Source organism: Heptranchias perlo, chromosome 23, assembly GCF_035084215.1.
Source record: "Heptranchias perlo isolate sHepPer1 chromosome 23, sHepPer1.hap1, whole genome shotgun sequence".
Classification (NCBI taxonomy): domain Eukaryota; kingdom Metazoa; phylum Chordata; class Chondrichthyes; order Hexanchiformes; family Hexanchidae; genus Heptranchias; species Heptranchias perlo.
The window spans coordinates 8533833-8554079 of NC_090347.1; the positions used below are offsets into that span (position 1 = coordinate 8533833).

At 47.3% G+C, this 20247-nt stretch overlaps 1 protein-coding gene across 2 annotated transcripts in view; it reads right to left on the minus strand.

Annotated features, from left to right (window-relative positions):
- Window positions 1-2860: 2860 nt before the first annotated feature.
- slc26a11 (solute carrier family 26 member 11) overlaps window positions 2861-20247 on the minus strand; it is a 28887-nt gene continuing 11500 nt past the window's right edge. Inside the window, exons 6-17 of one of the 2 annotated variants that reach the window (XM_068003949.1) lie at window positions 19595-19737; window positions 17832-18007; window positions 16921-16993; window positions 15128-15178; window positions 13998-14058; window positions 13660-13715; window positions 13359-13499; window positions 11534-11661; window positions 10830-10929; window positions 8444-8577; window positions 6644-6731; window positions 2861-4559 (exon numbers count right to left, since the gene is read on the minus strand). In XM_068003949.1, the coding sequence (XP_067860050.1) occupies window positions 4489-4559; window positions 6644-6731; window positions 8444-8577; window positions 10830-10929; window positions 11534-11661; window positions 13359-13499; window positions 13660-13715; window positions 13998-14058; window positions 15128-15178; window positions 16921-16993; window positions 17832-18007; window positions 19595-19737 (1222 nt within the window). In that variant the 3' untranslated portion in view covers window positions 2861-4488. Of the gene's footprint in view, window positions 4563-6643; window positions 6732-8443; window positions 8578-10829; window positions 10930-11533; window positions 11662-13358; window positions 13500-13659; window positions 13716-13997; window positions 14059-15127; window positions 15179-16920; window positions 16994-17831; window positions 18008-19594; window positions 19738-20247 lie in introns of both variants that reach the window. The other variant, XM_068003948.1, reaches the window with a different exon arrangement.

Here is a 20247-nt window from a genome sequence, read left to right on the forward strand (position 1 = left end):
ACAGGAATAGGCCATTCAGACCCTCAAGCCTGTTCTGCCATTCAATTAGCTCATGGCTGATCTGTATCTTAACTTGAATTTATATAGCCCCCTTTACCACCTCAGGATGTCCCAAAGCACTTCACAGGCAGTGAAGTGTGGTCACTGTTGGCATATAGTCAAACAGCTGCCAATTTGTGCACAGCAAGATCCCATAAACAGCAATGAGATAAATGACCAGATTTTTTTTTATATAAATGTTAGAAGAGTAAGTGAATGAGACATGATCCAGAGCCTGATCCTGCACATCTCCCACATTCAACTAACAGCCAGGTCCAAATCTCAGCCTCACAGGAAATACATTTATTGAGCTCAAGCTCACCAGTCGCAGGCAGCTTGGATAGAGAAAAAACAGAAAACTCAAACAGCATCTGAGCTGGCAGATGTGGTCAAATACATTTGTGAAGATCACTGTGGGGAAAAGATAAAAGGGAGAAAAGAGCTAGGATTAATACAGTGAACTACAAATAGCAGATACGTGTTCCAAAACATGTCCTTCATTCTTTCTAAGAGCATTTACTGGGAAATGGAGACACCGGGGAGGACTGGTAAATTACACAGAATTTATAGCACAGACAGGGCACTCGGCCCAACTGGTCCATGCTTCATACACACCTCCTCCCTCCCGACTTCATCTAACCCTATCACCACACCCTTCTATTCCGTTCCCCCTCATGTACTTATCTAGCTTCCCCTTAAAGGCATCTATGCTATTCGCCTCAACCACTCCATGTGGTAGCAAGTTCCATTCTTTTTAATCAAGTTTCTTGCCTTTTATATTAGACAAACAGTTCATATGCTAGACTTCCACAAATAGCACTTTGGACAAAGTTATTATCATGGGCGTATCATAGTAGGCACAGCACAGGAGGCCATTCGGCCCATCATGCCTGTCCTGGCTCTTTGAAAGAGCTATCCAATTAGTCCCATTCCCCTGCTCTTTCCCCATAGCCCTGTAAATGTTTTCCCTTCAAGTATTTATCTAATTCCCTTTTGAAAGTTACTATTGAACCTGCTTCCACCGCCCTTTCAGGCAGTGCATTCCAGATGATTACAACTCGCTGCGTAAAAAAATGTTTTCTCATGTCACCTCTGGCTTTTTTGCCGATCACCTTAAATGTGTGTCCTCTGGTCACCATCCATTCGCCACTGGAAACAGTTTCTCCTTATTTACTCTATCAAAACCCTTCATGATTTTCTATCAAATCTCCTCTTAACCTTCTCTGTTCTAAGGAGAACAACCCCAGGTTTTCCATGTAACTGAAGTCCCTCATCCCTGGTACCATTCTAATAAATCTCTTCTGCACCCTCTCAAGGCCTTGACATCCTTCCCAAAGTATGGTGCTCAGAATTGAACACCATATTCCAGCTGAGGCCTAACCAGTGTTTTATAAAGGTTCAGCATAACTTTCTTGCTTTTGTACTCTATGCCCCTATTAATAAAGCCCAGGATCCCATAAGCTTTTTTTAAAACAGCCTTCTCAACTGGTCCTGTCACCTTCAAAGATTTGTGTACATATACCCCCCCAGGTCTCTCTGTTCCTGCACTCCCTTTAAAATTGTACCATTTAGTTTATATTGCCTCTCCTCATTCTTCTTACCACAATGCATCACTTCACACTTCTCTGAGTTAAATTTCATCTGCTATGTGTCTGCCCATCTATCTCCTCCTGAGGTCTGTTACTATCCTCCACATTGTTTACTACATTTCCGCGTTTTGTGTCATCTGCGAACTTTGAAATTAGACTCTCTATACCCAAGTCCAGGTCATTAATATATATCAGAAAGAGCAGTGGCCCCAATACTGACCCCTGGGGTACACCACTGTAAACTTCCCTCCAGTCTGAAAAACAACCGCCACCACTACTCTCTGCTCTCTGTACCCCTGCCAATTCTGTATCCACACTGCCACTGTCCCTTTAATCCCATGGGCTTTAATTTTATTAACAAGTCTATAATTGGTACTTTATCAAATGCCCTTTGAAAGTCCATATACAAAACATCAACCGCACTGCCCTCATCAACCCTCTCCGTTACTTCAAAGAACTCAATCAAGTTAGTCAAACACAATTTTCCTTTAAAAAATCCGTGCTGACTTTCATTTATTAGCCCAGACTTTTCCAAGTGCCAATTAATTTTGTCCCAGATTATTGTCTCCAAAAAGTTTCCCCACCTCCACAGTTAGGCTGACTGGCCTGTAATTGCTGGGTTTATCCCTCTCCCCTTTCTTGAACAAGGGTGTAACATTTGCAATCCCCCAGTCCTCTGGCACCGTTCCCATATCTAGGGAAGATCGGAAGATTGTGGCCAGAGCCTCCACAATTTCCAGCTTTACTTCCCTCAGTAATCTAGGATGCATCCCATCTGGACCGGGTCACTTATCTACTTTAAGTACTGCCAATTTTTAAATTTTTTTTTAAAAAAAAAGTATCTCCTCTTTATCTATTTTTAATCCTATCCCGTATCACTACTAACTCCTCCTTTACTGCTACAATGGCAGCATCCTCTTTAGTGAGGGCGGATGTAAAGTATTCATTTCGTACCTCAGCCATGCCCTCTGCCTCCACAAGACGACCTCTGATCTCGTAGTGTTGAACATTTAGTTTCAGAGCAAAGAATCCTAGGCAGGCTCCTGCGTCTTTCAATTCCTTCAAACGGAACGGAGCTTTCTTGTACCTCTCCTCTCCCACAAACAACATTAAAAATACACATTGACGTGCAGTGCACAAAAAGTGAAGGGAAACTTTCAGAGAACAAAAGGAGTAAAGGTAGAGTCAGCTACCCACCACCCCGATTGCAAATACACCAGAAACACCAGGAGTACTTTCAAAAAGTAGTTTTAATCAACTGCGACAATAAAACATTTGTTGAGTTACTGGGGACCAGAGTCACTCTCACACTTTTACTTGAGATCACTTAATGAGGAGAGGCGGTTTGAGAAGGTTGGGCAGTATTTAAAAAGGTGACTAGCTGAAGTTCCTGTTCTGTGGCAAGTTTCTCCTGTGCAAATAATGAATTTGTGCGATGCAAAACATCCACCTATTTTCCTTTGCAAAAATACCTTGAGCGTGCATGGTTTTAAAAAAAATAATTTGATAAGGGTCCTGGCCACAGGTTTAAGATTTGACTATTTAGTACGTCAACTGGCTATTTTCATCAGTAAAATTTTCGAACAATTAAAATTTGCTTAATCAGTGAAATATTTCAACTTGCAGTCGACAAACATCTCCTTCGGGACGCAATGTTAAGTTAAATATTATTTACAGAGTAGAGACCTTTAGCTGATACACAAACCGGTGCAAAGTGTTCATGTTGAGAATGGTTGCTAACCTTCGCAAAAACAAAAAAGCAAGCTAATAATTCTAGTGCCTGCATTACTCTTTCCCAAGTGACAGTCGCTCTGGTACCTTCACTGAATCCTCAATTATTCACCAAGTGTTGGGCGAGCAATTCGTCCCTCAGCGAACATCAGATTTGAACTTCAACCCGAACAGTGCTGACCTCACGCCAACCCAGTGGGACGATTGTACTCGCGGGAGTGGGTGGGGTGTGGGAGGTAAACCATTGCAATGTGCAACAAAAAAGTGCAGGCTTGCAAACTCACACTTGTACGATTGTGTTTATGGTGATTTAAACAGCAAAATAAGATGAGGACCAAAAAAAGCCAAATCCAAACCAAATAGCAAAAGGATTCAGACTCATTATGCAAACTTGGAAGTACACAGGCAAACTGCGCTGTACTATGTATGGAAAACACACAGGGTTTGCAGATAGCAGCACAATACAATGCCCAATCATCTGTTCCCCCGACCAGGGGTAATAGCCTCTCCAACAGACCAGAGTGGAATCTCAGACCCTTGGGTTCACCTATCCCGTTCTAACAGTGGGTGTTTGTTGCAACTTTCCTCCACTAGCCCATCCTCCCAAAGGCAAAGCCATTCATCAATACCCGACAACTGCAGGAACGGCAGTGCCTGTATCCGGGGCTGGTAACTAATGGCTCAGAAGCCAGACACTGGACAAAGGCTCCTGTTTAATTATTCTTTAAAGTGATTAGTGCTAAATACCATATAAAAAGTATAAAAACACACAAAGGAATTAGACAACCCAATGAGTTAACATTTAAAGAAAGGAAAAATAAATCACAATAAAGAGTGAAGAGACTGGACAAGGGAGGTTGGGAAGACGTAAGGAAACAAAAGCTAATTGAACGAGGAGATTTTATATCTGGTCCCCTTTTGACAGGGAGCTCCAAGCCATTTGGGGGTCAGTTAGATCAATACCGGTGATAAATCAATCAACGAGGGCCTGCTCTCCTCACTTGATCCAAGCGGACGGGGTAACGGCAATCCTCGCTGAAGAAACAAGTCTCTCATCCGAGCTCGGGAACGTATTGTTCAACTGTTAAACGGGACCGAACTGTTCTGTGGAGTAGCCAGCCAGGTAGTGCTATGAGTAAAATCTCTCATTCGTGTTAAGTAGAGATTTCTCACTCTCGTCCAGGTCTTGTGGGTGGTCGTCTTCTGAGGGTGGTGGGGGGGGGAAAAGAAAAAAAGTTACATAATCATACATTTTGGTTTGTACCTCTGGCAGAATCCAGAAGGAAGTTATACTAAATAGTTATAAATCACTGGTTAGGCCCCGACTGGAGTATTGTGTCCAATTCTGGGCACCACACTTTAGGAAGGATGTCAAGGCCTTGGAAAGGGTGCAGAGGAGATTTACTAGAACGGTACCAGGGATGCGGGTCTTCAGTTAAGTGGCGAGACTAGAGAAGCTGGGGTTGTTCTCCTTAGAGCAGAGAAGATTAAGGGGAGATTTGATAGAGGTGTTCAAAATCATGAAGGGTTTTGATAGAGTAAATAAGGAGAAACTGTTTCCAGTGGCAGAAGGGTCGGTAACCAGAGGACACAGATTTAAGGTAATCGGCAAAAGAACCAGAAGGGAGATGAAGAGAATTTTTTTTTTAACACAGCGAGTTATGATCTGGAATGCGCTGCCTGAAAGGGCGGTGGAAGCAGATTCAATAGTAACTTTCAAAAAGAAATTGGATAAATACTTGAAGGGGAAAAATGTGCAGGGCTATGGGGAAAGAGCAGGGGAGTGGGGGTAATTGGATAGCTCTTTCAGAGAGCCAGCACAGGCAGGATGGACCAAATGGCCTCCTTCTGTGCTGTATCATTCTATGATTTTTAACCAGCCAAGACACAGATGGTTCACTGCTTTGTAAACCTCTGATTTCAGCCACATTCTATCAAATAATAATGTTTAAAATTTATTTTACTTCATTTTGCCCTCTTGATGTGATGCCACTGCCGACATTGTTAAGTCCATTTGAAAACAATATGAAAAATTTAAAAGTTTAGAAGCTCAAATGTATTGTAGAAATAGAACAGATTTTAAGGAAGCAGAGGAAGGCAGTAAAGGGAGAAGCCCCCCCTGGTGGCTTGATGGGTAACCTGCACCATGTGGCGTGAAAGAAAGACTTCATTTATATAGCGCCTTTCACCACCTCAGGACATCCCAAAGTGCTTTACAGCCAATGAAGTACTTTTGAAGTGTATTCACTGTTGTAATGTAGGAAACACGGCAGCCAATTTGTACACAGCAAGGTCCCACAAACAGCAATGTGATAATGACCAGATAATCTTGTTTTTAGTGATGTTGGTTAGTTGAGGGATAAACATTGGCCAGGACACCGGGGAGAACCCCCCCTGCTCGTCTTCGAAATAGACGGGTCCTCGGTTTAAATCATCCGAAAGGTGGCACCTCCGACAGTGCAGCACTGCCTCAGTACTACGCGTGGAGTGTCCGCCTGGATTTTGTGCTCCAGTCTCCGGAGTGGGGACATGAACCCATGACCTTCTGACTCAGAGGCGAGAGTGTGTTACCCACTGAGCCACTGCCCACGCCGTATGGTACAAAAGACAGGACCAGAAGGACGCAGGTTCACTCTGTGGTCTCTGCTGAATTAGGGAGACTAAAACTGGCCTTAGTGCCCTCGGGCTAAGGAGATGAGGGGAGGACAGGATTGGGTTTTGGCAGCGATGGCCCTCCACAGGCAGACACTCATTGTCCAGGCTCCTGCATAAGGAATAACCATGACAGAGTGCTACTGCAAGAGGGTGAGGTGCCTGTGGGTTGTACCCCACATCATAAGTCACCATCTTGTTGGAAAAAAGGGAAGGTGGGGGGAAAAAAAGGGAAGAATTTCTAAACAAAGATAGAAGGATATTTTCTGGTTTAAGAAGCCTTTTTGAAATATTCTCAGATTTCCCTCACTTAAAGCTGAAGATGTTGCAAGGTATAAACCGCCTTTAGAGCTTATCTATTGGTTGATATTAAATTCACCGCACCCCAATATAAAGGGGGAACATAAAGAAAATCTAGTTCCCACCCTCGCACCTCGACTGGAAGGAACAAACCCACCCTGGCAAACTCCCGACCACCTACAGCTTAGTGCCATGATAAAAGGCAGCCGTGCCCTGTGGCAGGACAGCCCTTTGTGCCAATTTCTCCACGTTGCGAGGGTCTCTCTCTACAAACCAGCCCCTCTCCAGCAGCACAGGAGTTGGACAATCCCCAAAAGGAAGCAAGTGGTTACCAGGTAGATGATGGAGTGCAGTCTCAGTGCTGTCAAAGTGTCTCAGTCCTTCAATCTCTGCTGAATTCAGGATCGACAGAATCTCAGGCTAAGTGAGAAAGAGAGACCTGTTACTCTACCCGTCTCCTGGGTACTTTTGGAGTCGCGAGAAAGACAATACCAAAAAATGAAGGTTTTGCTATTTTCACCTCCAGCAAAGTAATCCACCGTACCATGCCAAAAACATTTCAGTGCTTCACACACAAGTGAGTTAACTTAAGAGCAGCAATTGTTAATATAGGTCAAGACAGTAGCCATTCTGAACCAACAACTTTCCACAAGCAGCATTAAGATGACCGGTTAATGTTATTTTTTTGTGGTGGCGTTGGTTGAGGGGAGGAATGTTGGCCAGGACACCGGGAGAGCTCGCTGCTCTTCAACACCCACCCAAATCACCACAAGAGGCAGACGGGAGCTTGGTTTAAAGATTCTACCTGAAGGACGGCACCTCCGACAATGCAGCGTTACCTCAGGACTGCGCTAGGGTGTGTCAGACTGGATAGTGAGCTGAAACCCCCTGGGCTTGGGGCTCAAACCCACAACCTTCTAACTCAGACAAGAGTGTTACCAATAACCAGGGTGTATGCAGTTATGTGTTACTATGAACAGTAACTGAACCTTAAAATGTTATATCTTATTTTTAAAAATCTTACATCTGTGCACACATCCTGTTTACAAAACATTACTTCGTCACACTTGTGTCAACTTGTTCTATTATAAATTCCTGTGTCCACAATTATAATGGAACCTGCCTATGTAAACGTCATGCTGTAATTGCATCCTCCTGCCACCAGTCGTGCTGTAGTACCTCAGTTTTGCTGCATCTCAGTCTGTATTGCAGGGAAAACATTTCTTTTTTCACAAAGGGTAGTAGAAATCTGGAACTCGCTCCCCCAAAAGGCTGTGGATGATGGGGTGGGGGGAACAATTGGAGCGTTCAAGACTGAGATAAGATAGATTTTTGTTGGGTAAGGGTATCATGGGATATGGAGCAAAGGCGGGGAAAACGGAGTCGAGGTGCAGATCAGCCATGATCTAATTGACTGGCGCAGCAGGCTCGAGGGGCTGAATGGCCTACTCCTGCTCCCATGTCATTAAAAAAAATCTTATGTCTGTCTCGTCCCGGTCCAATTATCCCACTTCACCTGAAGAATTGGTCTGGACTTTGTTTATGTAACTCCATGAGAGATCAGCTAACGTACAAATAAAAAAAAAAAACCAAGAGGTCAAATCTGTAGCGAGCTGGGTGTGGACCAGCAATCAGGTTATTTTATACAGAAGCCACTTCCACCTCATCATTTATCTTGCCTTAACCCAAGTTTGCAAGCCCAGTTTTCTTTCTCCCCCCACCCCGTCCTCCGCCAATCGCTCTTGTTTTTAAGCTGTACTCATCGCCCCTTCAATACAGCAACCGAATTCTACCAAAAACCTGGTGAAATAAGTTTTTGTTTTATAAAAATGCAACAACGTCCCACAGGTGGGTGGGCTGCTCAGTTCCAGTCTAATCCCATTTACACGGCGCTTTTAACGTAGTAAAAAGTCCCGAGGCGCTTCACAGGAGCGTAACGAGACAAAAATTCGACACCGAGCCACATAAGGACGGGTGACCAGAAGCTTAGCTAGGTCTTAAGGAGTGTCTTAAAAAAGGAGAGAGAGGCGGAGAGGTTTAAGGGAGGGATTTCGAGAGCTTGGGGCCTAGGCAGCTGAAGGCACGGCCGCCAATGGTGGGGGGGAAAACGCACAAGTATTCTGAGCACATACCCGCAGATTAGAGAACAGGAGGCACACATTCTTCTGTTGGAATGTCAGGATCAGCTCCCGTAGGCCGTTCACTGTTGTGTAGTCAATGCTGCTGACATGAAGACAGTCCAGGATCGCAGAGCGGGGAGGAGAGGCTGTGAGGGAGAAAAAAAGAGGGAGAAAGAGAAAAAAGTTACTATTCCATAAAGCACAGGATTACGTTTTTTTAAAACCCTTGCCAAATTTCTCCCCTCCATTTCGAAGGTAGAGTGCGGTTCCACGGAACCATTGTCCTCATGCACTACAGGAGCCACGGCAACAAGTGTTGGCAAGGCTATTGGACTGCAGGAGCCTCACTTCGCATCCCTTAACACGAGGCCAATTGCAATGCCTACCACTTCCCTGGCTGGAATCAGCTAATTCAGGGATCGAATTTGGGTCCTTCCTGGTCTGGCTGGTTCAAACTCCACTTTGCACAATTCTGTTGGAACTGCAGGAGAAACGCATTGAAAGAGGTCCCAGATTTGAAGCCCCCGGATTTCCCCCTCCCCACTGTTAGTTCAGGGGTGAGCGAACCTCGACTCAAGACAAAGCCAGAAAGAGAAAAAAAAACTCCTAATAGCCACTGTGCCTGGATCCAAACCAAAAATCCCAACCCCTCGTTTCCATCTCTCACACTGCATTGCGTCCTCTGTGGGAGAGGGTCCTCTCCATCCCTGCTGTTTAGGTCCTCACCTACAGCAAAGAACTAGGAAAAGGGGAAATGTAGGACTGATGTCTGGTGGGGGGGTGGGGGTTTCACACAAAGGGAGGTCAACAGGTTGGGCAGTTAAACGGACAGAGCGAGTTAGTGACCTTTTTCTCAATTCATTGAGGATGTGGGCATCGCTGGCGAGGCCGGCATTTATTGCCCATCCCTAATTGCCCTTGAGAAGGTGGTGGTGAGCCGCCGCCTTGAACCACTGCAGTCCGTGTGGTGAAGGTTCTCCCACAGTGCTGTTAGGAAGGGAGTTCCAGGATTGTGACCCAGCGACGACAGTTTGAGAGGTGCTGTCGAAGAAGCCTTGGCGAGTTGCCGCAATGCATCCTGTGGATGGTACACACTGCAGCCACGGTGCGCCGGCGGTGGGGGGGTTGCCGATGAAGTGGGCTGCTTGATCGACAAAGAGACTGTGGAAGCTGGGAATGTTTAGACTGGAGGAAAGGTAGTTGGTGGGGAGAGGGGGGGGGGGGGGAATGAAGGGAAGAGTCCATCGATTCTAAGATCTAATTACTTGTTTCTGTAACCAGGAAGCATCAACTTAAACTAAGAGGGATGGTGAAGAGGCAATTTAGTTTCCTCAGGAGGGAGGGGAATGTGTGGATGAGACTACCCAAGGATAGAGAGATTTATCTATTTAATGCTGGCAAATTCAACAGGGAGATAGTTAAAAAGCATTTGGACAGTTACATGGGTAAGATGGGTATGGAGGGATATGGGCCAAGTGCAGGCAATTGGGACTAGCTTAGTGGTATAAACTGGGCGACATGGACATGTTGGGCCGAAGGGCCTGTTTCCATGTTGTAACTTCTATGATTCTATAGTTTTAACGAGGAAAAGAAGCAACTGAGAGCAGTTTTTGAGACTTGGGATCAACCAATTTCTGAATGCAACCAAACAATCACTGGGCCCCAACAGAGGAACACTCGCTGATTCAAAGCCACTTCAAATCCCAGCCTCGCATCTAAACCGAGGGGAGAAGCTACAAGATCAGTCCAGTCAACAACAACTTGCATTTATATAGCACCTTTAACGTAGTAAAACGCCCCAAGGCGCTTCACAGAAGCAGTTTATCAAACAAAATCTGACACCGAGCCACATAAGGAGATATTAGGACAGGTGACCAAAAGCTTGGTCAAAAGAAGTAGATTTTAAAGGAGCGTCTTAAAGGAAGAGAGAGAGGTAGAGGGGTTTAGGGAGGGAATTCCAGAGCTTCGGGCTTAGACATTTGAAGGCACGGCCGCCAACGGTGGAGCGATTAAAATCGGGGATGTGCAAGAGGCCAGAATTGAAGGAGCGCAGAGATCTCGGAGGGTTATAGGGCCGGAGGAGGTTACAGAGATAGGGAGGGGCGAGGCCACGGAGGGATTTGAAAGCAAGGATGAGAATTTTTTAAAAATCGAGGCATTGCCGGACGGGGAGCCAATGTAGGTCAGCGAGCACAGGGGTGATGGGTGAACGGGACTTGGTGCGAGTTAGGATACGGGCAGCAGAGTTTTGAATGAGCTCAAGTTTATGGAGGGTGGAAGATGGGAGGCCGGTTAAGAGAGCCTTGGAATAGTCGAGTCTGGAGGTAACAAAGGCATGGACGAGGGTTTCAGCAGCAGATGAGCTGAGGCAGAAAGGATCAGCGAGGCCTCCACTTACCTTCTAACGCATGCCGGTACAGCAGCTCATGAACATACTCAACAGCAGGGAAATTCAGACCACTTTGTAACTGGACTACAACAGTTCTGTAATCAGAAATCTGGGGCACAAATAGAAGTGGATTAGGATTATCATCTTCAGCTTCCTCGCGAATCATTAATCTCCATATTTATACAGTCTAAAGGGTTAAGCGCGAACACAAAATGGTCATTGCTGAGGTCCAATTTCTCATTGATGCTTTGCCTGCTTTTTGGGACACGATCAGCTCTAGGTGTTAGGTTGGTGAGGAGCTTTGCTACCTCGCTCTGATTACAGCCCTGCCTTCTGGAGAGCAGCATTTCAACAGACAGGGTACAAATCCCCCCGCCCCATCCTCCTCCCCAACCTGCCGGATACACGGTCCGCCAGTGCAGAGGGTGGAGTCACTCCCTTCTCCTGGGGCACTGAACCCCCCCTCCCCTCAATGTTCCAGGGGTGCGGAGGTCAATTGATAAACTCATTGAAACTCAATGTTCGATGGTAAGGACAGACTATAATGGACTGGTCTGTGCGCTTTTACAGTTCAGTTGAAGTTAAACACAGACTGCAGTGGTTCAAGAAGGCGGCTCACCACCACCTTCTCCAGGGCAATTAGGGATGGGCAATAAATGCTGGTCCCATGAACGCCCACATCCCATGAACGAATAAAAGACAGACACAATTACCTTGGTCTCTGGTCTGGCAATGTTAAAAAGTGGAATTATCCCAGACAAAGCAATTCCAGCCAGAATTCCATACTGGATCTCCCAAAAACAACCCAGGAATGATGCCAGGAAAGGCAGCAGGTCCAGCTCTGGGGAGAACAAGCAACAAAACACGGGATAAATTGAAGTCCTCAACTGCAAGGGGTTATCACCATAGCACAGAACTGAACACCCATGAAAAATCTCAGTTTGAGGTGGAATGAATGGAGATGACGAACTACCACACTCCTGCCAGACGAGGGCGAGTGAGTGACACTAAAAGCCTCTACAGGAGAATAAACATATGAGGAAGTTGTCTGCACAAAGGACCATCTGCGTTTATACAACATTTCTCACAACCTCTACAGCTTTTTGAAGGGTAATTGTAAACAATTTTACAACACCAAGTTATAGTCCAGCAATTTTATTTGAAATTCACAAGCTTCCTCCTTCCTCAGGTGAATGAGGAAATGAAATCCTCGAACCCTTCGCATTTATAAATCACAGAACAATACCTGGTGATTACAGAGAGTGTTTTCAACTGCCCGTTGCCAAGGCAATCAGTGTGCAGACAGACAGGTGTTACCTACAAGGTAATCACCAGGTATTGTTCTGTGATTTATAAATGCGAAAGGTTCGAGGATTTCATTTCCACATTCACCTGAGGAAGGAGGAAGCCTCCGAAAGCTTGTGAATTTCAAATAAAATTGCTGGACTATAACTTGGTGTTGTAAAATTGTTTACAATTGTCAACCCCAGTCCATCACCGGCATCTCCACATTTTGAAGGGTAGTCACCGTTGGACGCAGCAGCCAATTTGCGCACAGCAAGCTCCCACAAACAGCAACATGATAATGACCAGATAATCTGTTTTAGTGATATTGGTTGAGGGATAAATATTGGCCAGGACTCCCGAGAGAACTCCCCTGCTCTTCTTTGAAATAGTGCCCGTGGGATCTATTACATCCACCGGAGAGGGCAGACGAGGCCTCGGTTTAACGTCTCACCCAAAAGACGGCACCTCCAACAGTGCAGCACTCCCTCGGTACTGCACCGGGAGTGTCGGTCTAGATTTTGTGATCAGGTCCCTGGAGTGGGACTTGAACCCACAACCTTCTGCCCCAGAGGCGGGAGTGCTGCCCACTGAGCCAGGGCTGACACCTCAACATCAAACCTCCAGTTCCTGTGCCTGTTAAGCACAGCTCCACAAAACTGCCGATCATAGGCCTCATATTCTCTTCCATAGGAGAATTTCACACCACAGATCTCGAACATAGAATCATAGGACGGTTACAGCACAAAAGGAGGCCATTCGGCCCATCGCGCCCGTGCCGGCTCTTTGTAAGAGCAATCCAGTTAGTCCCATTTCCCTGCAAATTTTTTCCCTTCAAGTATTTATCCAATTCCTTTTTGAAAGCCACAATTGAATCTGCTTCCACCACCCTTTCAGGCAGTGCATTCCAGATCATAACTACTCACTGCATAAAAAAAGTTTTTCCTCATGTCACCTTTGGTTCTTTTGCCAATCACCTTAAATCTGTGCCCTCTGGATCTCGACCCTTCCGCCAATGGGAACAGTTTCTCTTTATTTACTTTATCTAAACCCTTCATGATTTTGAACACTTCTACCAAATCTCCTCTCAACCCTCTCTGCTCTAAGGAGAACAACCCCAGCTTCTCCAGTCTATTCACGGAACTGAAGTCCCTCATCCCCATGTTCCCCCAAAGACCTCCAGAAAAACACTAAGTTACCGACGTCGGGCGAAGCCAAGTGATGGTGAGTTTAACTCGGATCACGTCCACCTACTTTTCACTCTCCACAGCGTGACGACAATCCTGATATCAAACATGGTGGAGACGGCGCAGATAATGACAGCCGCCAGGGCTGCTTTCGGAACGTAGAAGAAGAGAGGAGTGAGGAAGGCCAGAGACAGCAGCACGATAACACCTGACAAAGCACAAATCAGAGAGCGGGCAAGTGTGAGACAACTTCATCTTACACAGGGCTGGGGAGTTAAGGACAAATTAACTAACGAGCATTTCAGTCTAATGGGTGAGGATACAGAGGAGGAACTGGCTTCTATTAACCTTGGAAACGAACGACTCACCAGTGGCTATTCCGCCAGCAGGGCTGCACACGCCTGTTTGGGAATTCACTGCCGTCCTGGAAACAGAGTTTTAAAAACTAGTTACAGCAGAAAATGAGGGAGCTGAATTATCAGCTGCGATACAACCACTAACACGGGATTATCAGCATCAGTGTACAGGTTAATCCGACTCTCACCTCATGCTCCCCATCAGGCTCAGGACCCTGGATAAGAGATTACTCAAAGAGCATTGCTCCCCTCACCACCACCCCCCACCTTCCCCACACCACCAGGCCCCAGCACCCCCCCTCGCCGTGCCGCCAAGCCCCAGCCCCAGCCCTCCCTCCCCCACCACCTACCTCCCAAAACTCCCCGTCACTGGATAGGACGAAACAAATGAACCCAGGATGTTTGTACTGCCTGTAAACACAAAACACGGAGTTAGGAGAGAGTCACTGCCCTGGGTCAGTCTGTCTGTCTGTCCCAGGTTAGCTATCGGGTACAGGGCTGGGGTACACGTATGGGTTACCAACCCTCCAGGATTGTCCTGGAGTCTCCAGGAATTGAAGGTTAATCTCCTGAACACTGCTGCGAGCAAACTAGGGGGAAAAAAAAATCATAGGGTCATTTAAAAAATATATATTTTTCATTTCCTTGCAACACTTTTAATTAGTTATCAAAATATTAGAGATGGAGAAAAAAGGATGTTTGCCTGGGCCGGGCAGTGGGAGACCACTGGCCCTGTAATGAAACCTTCAGGAATAACGTCCAACTAGAGTTGGTAACCCTCGTTACGCAGTTTGGGGGGGGGGGTGGGGGGGTGGGAGAAGAACACGGGGGATTCCAGTACCAGGTTCCTCAAGTTGGGAAAGAGTGCCTGGAATCTCAGAACAAACAACTCCTTCACAGAACAGGGGTGCAAGTTACACTGTTCTATGTCACTTGTTCCCATTTCTTCCTGTCAACGTTTCTGCGATCAGGCCACTTTAGAAAGATCCCCTCCTATTGGGCACTCCCTGCTCCGTGTATCCATCAGCATCGAGTCCGCAGGGAGCCGAGGTCATCTCCGTAACTACTCTGAAAACCAACCAGTTCCAAATGCCCCAGGAGGACCCCCCCCCCCCCCAACCCCTCGGAGTCTCCCTCACACCCCCCTCCACTCCGCATCTCCCCGGGCTCAGGATCTGGAGGAGAGGTGAGAGAGAAAAATCCTAATTCTGGAACTCAATAATCGGCAAACTCCTCATCTCAACCAAACCACCAGGGTTAGGGAGAGAGGCAACGTCTGCCCGAGGTGTGAGGGGAGGACACCAGGTGACCCACCGACCCTGCCTCACGTACACTCGGTGTCGGCACAGGAAAGAGGAAGGATTGGTCAAAGGACGTGTGACAGCAGATTCTACCAATACATCACTCCCCCACCCCGCCACTCCCCCAAATCCCCCCCACCCCGGCCCTTCAACAAAATAAATATAATGCTGGCCCTTACCGATTGCAATGAGCTCCTGATTTGGGTCGATTCTGTAATCGTTCTGACTGGCTGCAAAGGAAACACAATCAAACTCAAACCTCTGCACACTCACCAAGTTCCCTGACGTGAACAGGCTTCATTCAGAAAGGCTCATTAAAGAGAGAAAAGAAAGAGAGAGAGAAAAGAAAGAGAGAGAGAAAAGAAAGAGAGAGAGAAAAGAAAGAGAGAGAGAAAAGAAAGGGAGAGAGAAAAGAAAGGGAGAGAGAAAAGAAAGAGAGAGAGAAAAGAAAGAGAGAGAGAAAAGAAAGAGAGAGAGAAAAGAAAGAGAGAGAGAAAAGAAAGAGAGAGAGAAAAGAAAGAGAGAGAGAAAAGAAAGAGAGAGAGAAAAGAAAGAGAGAGAGAGAGAAAAGAAAGAGAGAGAGAGAGAAAAGAAAGAGAGAGAGAGAGAAAAGAAAGAGAGAGAGAGAGAAAAGAAAGAGAAGAGAACTGAACCAAACTCCCTCAGTTAAAGACGGAGTGAAGACGATTTAGGTAGGAGTTGTCCCAATCTGGTGCACCCGTGTCAGGGGGCCTGCCATCAGCCCCTTACGATGGCAACACATTGTAGCTTAGTGGCCTCCTCGCTGCTCCCTGTGTCACCACTAGCATTCACATAGGGTCAGGGGCTGCTCCCATAACCAGTCTGGGTGAAGCAATGCGAATGGCATGGCCTGGAGCTGACTGGGTGTCCAACACATCCCAGGAGTCAAGATCACGGCCGGTTTCTGGGCACTGCACCTCCTGAAGTGGGTGGTGCAGTGCAGATTCACCAGAATAATGCCGGGGCTAAAAGGGTTAAATTACGAGGGCAGGTTGCATAGACTTGTTGGGCCTGTATACATCGGAGTTTAGAAGAGAGGTGATTTTATTGAAACATAACATCCTGAGGGGACTTGAAGGGATAGATGCTGAGAGGATGTTTCCCCTTGTGGGAGACACTAGAACTAGGGGCCACAGTTTAAAAATAAGGGGTCTCCCATTTAAGACGGAGATGAGGAGAAATTTTTCCTCTGAGCGTCGTGAGTCTGTGGAACTCCCTTCCCCAGAGAGCGGTGGAGGCAGGGTCATTGAATATTTTTAAGGCTGAGTTAGATAGATTCCTGATTAACAAGGGAGTCAAAGGTTATAGTTGGTAGATGGGAAAGTAGGGTTGAGATCACAATCAGATCAGCCATGATCTTATCAAATGGCAGAGCAGGCTCGAGGGGCCGAATGGCCTACTCCTGCTCTTAATTCGTATGTTCGTAAACTTGGCTTGTGTTTGCTTCAGTTTAGAAAGTTGAGGGGTGATCCAATTGTGGTGTTTGAAATGATAAAGGGATTCTATAGGGTAGATAGAGAGAAACTAATTTCCTCTGGTGGGGGGGGCAGGGATTGCAGAACACGGGGGCACAATCTTAAAATTAGAACTTGGCTATTTAGGAGGGAAATCAGGAAGCACCTTTTCACACAAAGGGTAGTGGAAATCTGGAATTCTCCCCCCACCAAAGGCTGTGGATGTTGGGGAACAATTGAATCGTTCAAGACCGAGATCGGTGGCTTTTTGTTAGTAAGGGCATCGTGGGATATGGATCAAAGGCGGGTAAATGGAGTTACAGATCAGCCGCGACCTGATTGAATGGCTCGAGGGGCTGAACGGTCTCCTCCAGCTCCTACGCTCCCTGTAACCTCCAGCCCCGCTCTCTAGCGGTGGCCGTGCAGTGGAGCAACGGGCCGTGTAAGATCGAGCTGGCCAGGGGTTTAAACAGAGGCTGCTTGTTCCAATCACTCACCGAAAGCTTTGGCTATTGCAACACTTTCCAGAAATCCAACCAGCGGCACCACGGCTAATCCTGCTCCCAAGTTCTGGAAAGATCAGAGTGTTTGATAAGTGAGTGTGTGGCAGGGTCAGATTTCACCAACCGCCCGCTCGCTCGCTGCCTCAGTGCTTGGCCTGGTGATGGTTTTATATCATAGATAGGGTTAAATAAAGTTGTGTTAGTTAATACATCTCCGTATCAAACTTCAGCTATGATGATTCTGGCAATGACAGGTTAATTACACTTCACTCAGAGTTGTACTGTGGGCCTGTTGTGATTGGTTTGTCTTTGGATACCCGCTGACCTGACCTGGACTGGGTCACACACAAGTTCTAAACTTCACACCTGAAAGGTGAGGATTGGTCCCAACCATTCAACTTCTTTGTGGGGGGGTGGGGGGGAAGAGAGGAGAGGAGGGGGAAAGAGGAAGGGTGGGGGGCGGGAGGGAAGAGGAGGGGGAAAGAGGAAGGGTGGGGGGGCGGGAAGAGGAGGGGGAAAAGAGGAAGGGTGGGGGGCGGGAAGAGGAGGGGGAAAAGAGGAAGTGTGGGGGGGCGGGAAGAGGAGGGGGAAAAGAGGAAGGGTGGGGGGGCGGGAAGAGAAGGGTGGGGGGCGGGAAGAGGAGGGGGAAAAGAGGAAGGGTGGGGGGCGGGAAGAGGAGGGGGAAAAGAGGAAGGGTTGGGGGCGGGAAGAGGAGGGGGAAAAGAGGAAGGGTGGGGGGTGGGAAGAGGAGGGGGAAAAGAGGAAGATTCATCTGATGCTCTTGGTGAGTGTAGATTACACATTGGAGTTTCAGATACAATATTTGTTACATTCTGTGGGGGATTTCGTGTTGGACATTGTTCGGGCTGCTCAGCGCCAGACTGCCTAATAAGGTCGACACTTACCTGAACCATCTCGATGAAGCATGTGGTCCCATTGGATTCTGGGTGTGAAAAGACTGGGAGCCGGAAGGGCGGGAGGCCCTGAGCGGTTTTTCCCGTTAAAGTAAACACTTGCATATCTTGAGTTTTGAAGCAGTAAGCAACCAGACTGGCGGACACCACCACCACGGCGTTCCGGGCTAGGAGTGGGGGGGGGAAGGAAAACGGGAAAATTACAACCAAACCTTCCAAATATCCTTAAATATAAAGTGCGGGACTCCACAACCACATCAGCCATTTTAACCAGTTTGCTCTCTTTCCTTCCCCGAGGCCATTTGTTTACTTTCTAATAGGTTTTTGGTCAGAGAGAGAATGAACAGCAAAACCCTTCTGCTCCTCTTCCCCCCCCCCCCTTTTATGTTTACCTGGATTCGAACAGCAGACACTGCTTTGGGCTTCCCAGTTCCCGTGCTCTCCCCTCCTGCCAACACTGCAGTTGTTGTGGGACCCCCTTCGAGTAGACCTTTCACGTAACCCACACACACAGGGATTGAACGCAGATGACGTGCACACATCCTTTTCCCAACTGCCCGCCCTTCCTCCCCATTTCCACCAAAATTTTAGTCTTCCCACCCCATTTCTCCACCCCCACCCCCCCCCCAAAACCCGGTTCATTAACCATTTCTGAACAATTCAAAATAAACCTCCCGTGAAAACGTCACAGCAAATCTTATTCAATTAATAAAACCAAAAACACAAGACTTACATCACACATCCAACGCAGTGGGATTTTGGTGAAGTTGAACGGATGATTGGGAGGGGGGAAGGAATTCCAGACCATGTACAATGGAACAGGGTGTAGCCCTTCCAAACACTGCTCGTGTCTGGAGAGACCGTTTTATGCTGGAGAACATGGGGAACCAGTACATCAGATTCCACAGACTAGTCTCTGGATCCTATTCCTCTTCTTGAGGGAGACTGGTTTCAGTCGACCAGTTGTGTTGTGCAATAGGAGTCGCTGACTCACCACAGCTGTGACTGCAGCAACACCATTTTAGCCACTTGCATTAATCTCAGTAGAAAATGCTTTACTCGCACAACACGGGTAAATGTACTCCTCATGTGTACACTCACTTAAACATGTACCGCCATTCAGTAAACAAGGGCGTAAAGCACAGGCAACAATCAAAGACACGCTCACATTCTGCTTTTGGTCTTACCATTTAACCAACAAATGCTCAAAAAGGTTAAAGCTCACATGCACACGAATGTGAGTATTGAGATCACAAACCCAACAATGGTATCAATTAGTCTTTTCTTTTTATTTACAAATCAGAATTGGCATCCGCCACATGTGGATGGCCCCAATCCGCCACATGTGGATGGCCCCAATCCGCCACATGTGGATGGCCCCAATCCGCCACATGTGGATGGCCCCAATCCGCCACATGTGGCTGATGCATTGATCAACACTGCAGCAAAGCGAGTTGCCACCTCCCCTTGTCCCATTTGTTTGTAAAACAGTGGGTTTCATTCAGAAGCAGCTGCTCCAGCTGCTACTTAAACCAGATGTGCTGACGGGTGCCTGAATGGCCGACTCCCCCCCTACAGTCGGAGAGTTCAAACCACCTCCAGATTTGTACCCAACACCATGACATCCATCCGAAAGTTACGTGCAACACCTCTCAAAAATAAGGTCACATTAACGGGCCCCGTCCTTTTGCTTTGCCCTCGAGGTTGCCGCGGAGCTTTAGTGGAACAATAACGGGAGGCAAAGACTCTCAGACCTGTTCCGACGAAGCTGACGATCGCGTAACAGAACCTATTCAGGAGCGGCAGCTGGTCTGATTTTTCCGGAAGCTGGCCCTTCATCATCTTCAACAGCACGAGCAGCAAAATACAGATGAGGCCAAGCACAAGGTCACCGACCCTGAATGGAGGTGGAAACCAGGAGGACGGTGAAAGCACCAGGTGGAAATAACAGCACAGAAGGAGGCCATTCGGCCCATTACAGCACTTGTGGTAATGTGCTCTTTTGTTCCAATTCTTACCAATTTACTCTCAGTTTTGTAACTTTGAACACTTTCCCTCAGACACCGCCCTCCGCCCTCTCCCCCCGCACCCTCTGACCCGTCACGTCGGATGGGGTCAGTCAGTAGAAACTTCTTGGGATTCTGTTAGTCCAGTCCCGCATGTTCCCTCCCGCTTATCACTGCTGCCCTTGGCCCCGGAATGTTCTGTGGTGTAGGAAGAACAAAGGGGGGGAGGGGACAAGAGGATATCCCCCAATTTCACTCCTTACTTGGGGAGGAGTCAAGTGTCTGGATTCTGCACCTCCCTTCAACAAGCAGGAACGCGACACGGTGTGGGCGGGGGGGGAGAAGCCGCAGGAGGCCGTGCCCTTCGACCTCTCCACACGCAGCCCGACAGAGCGTTACAG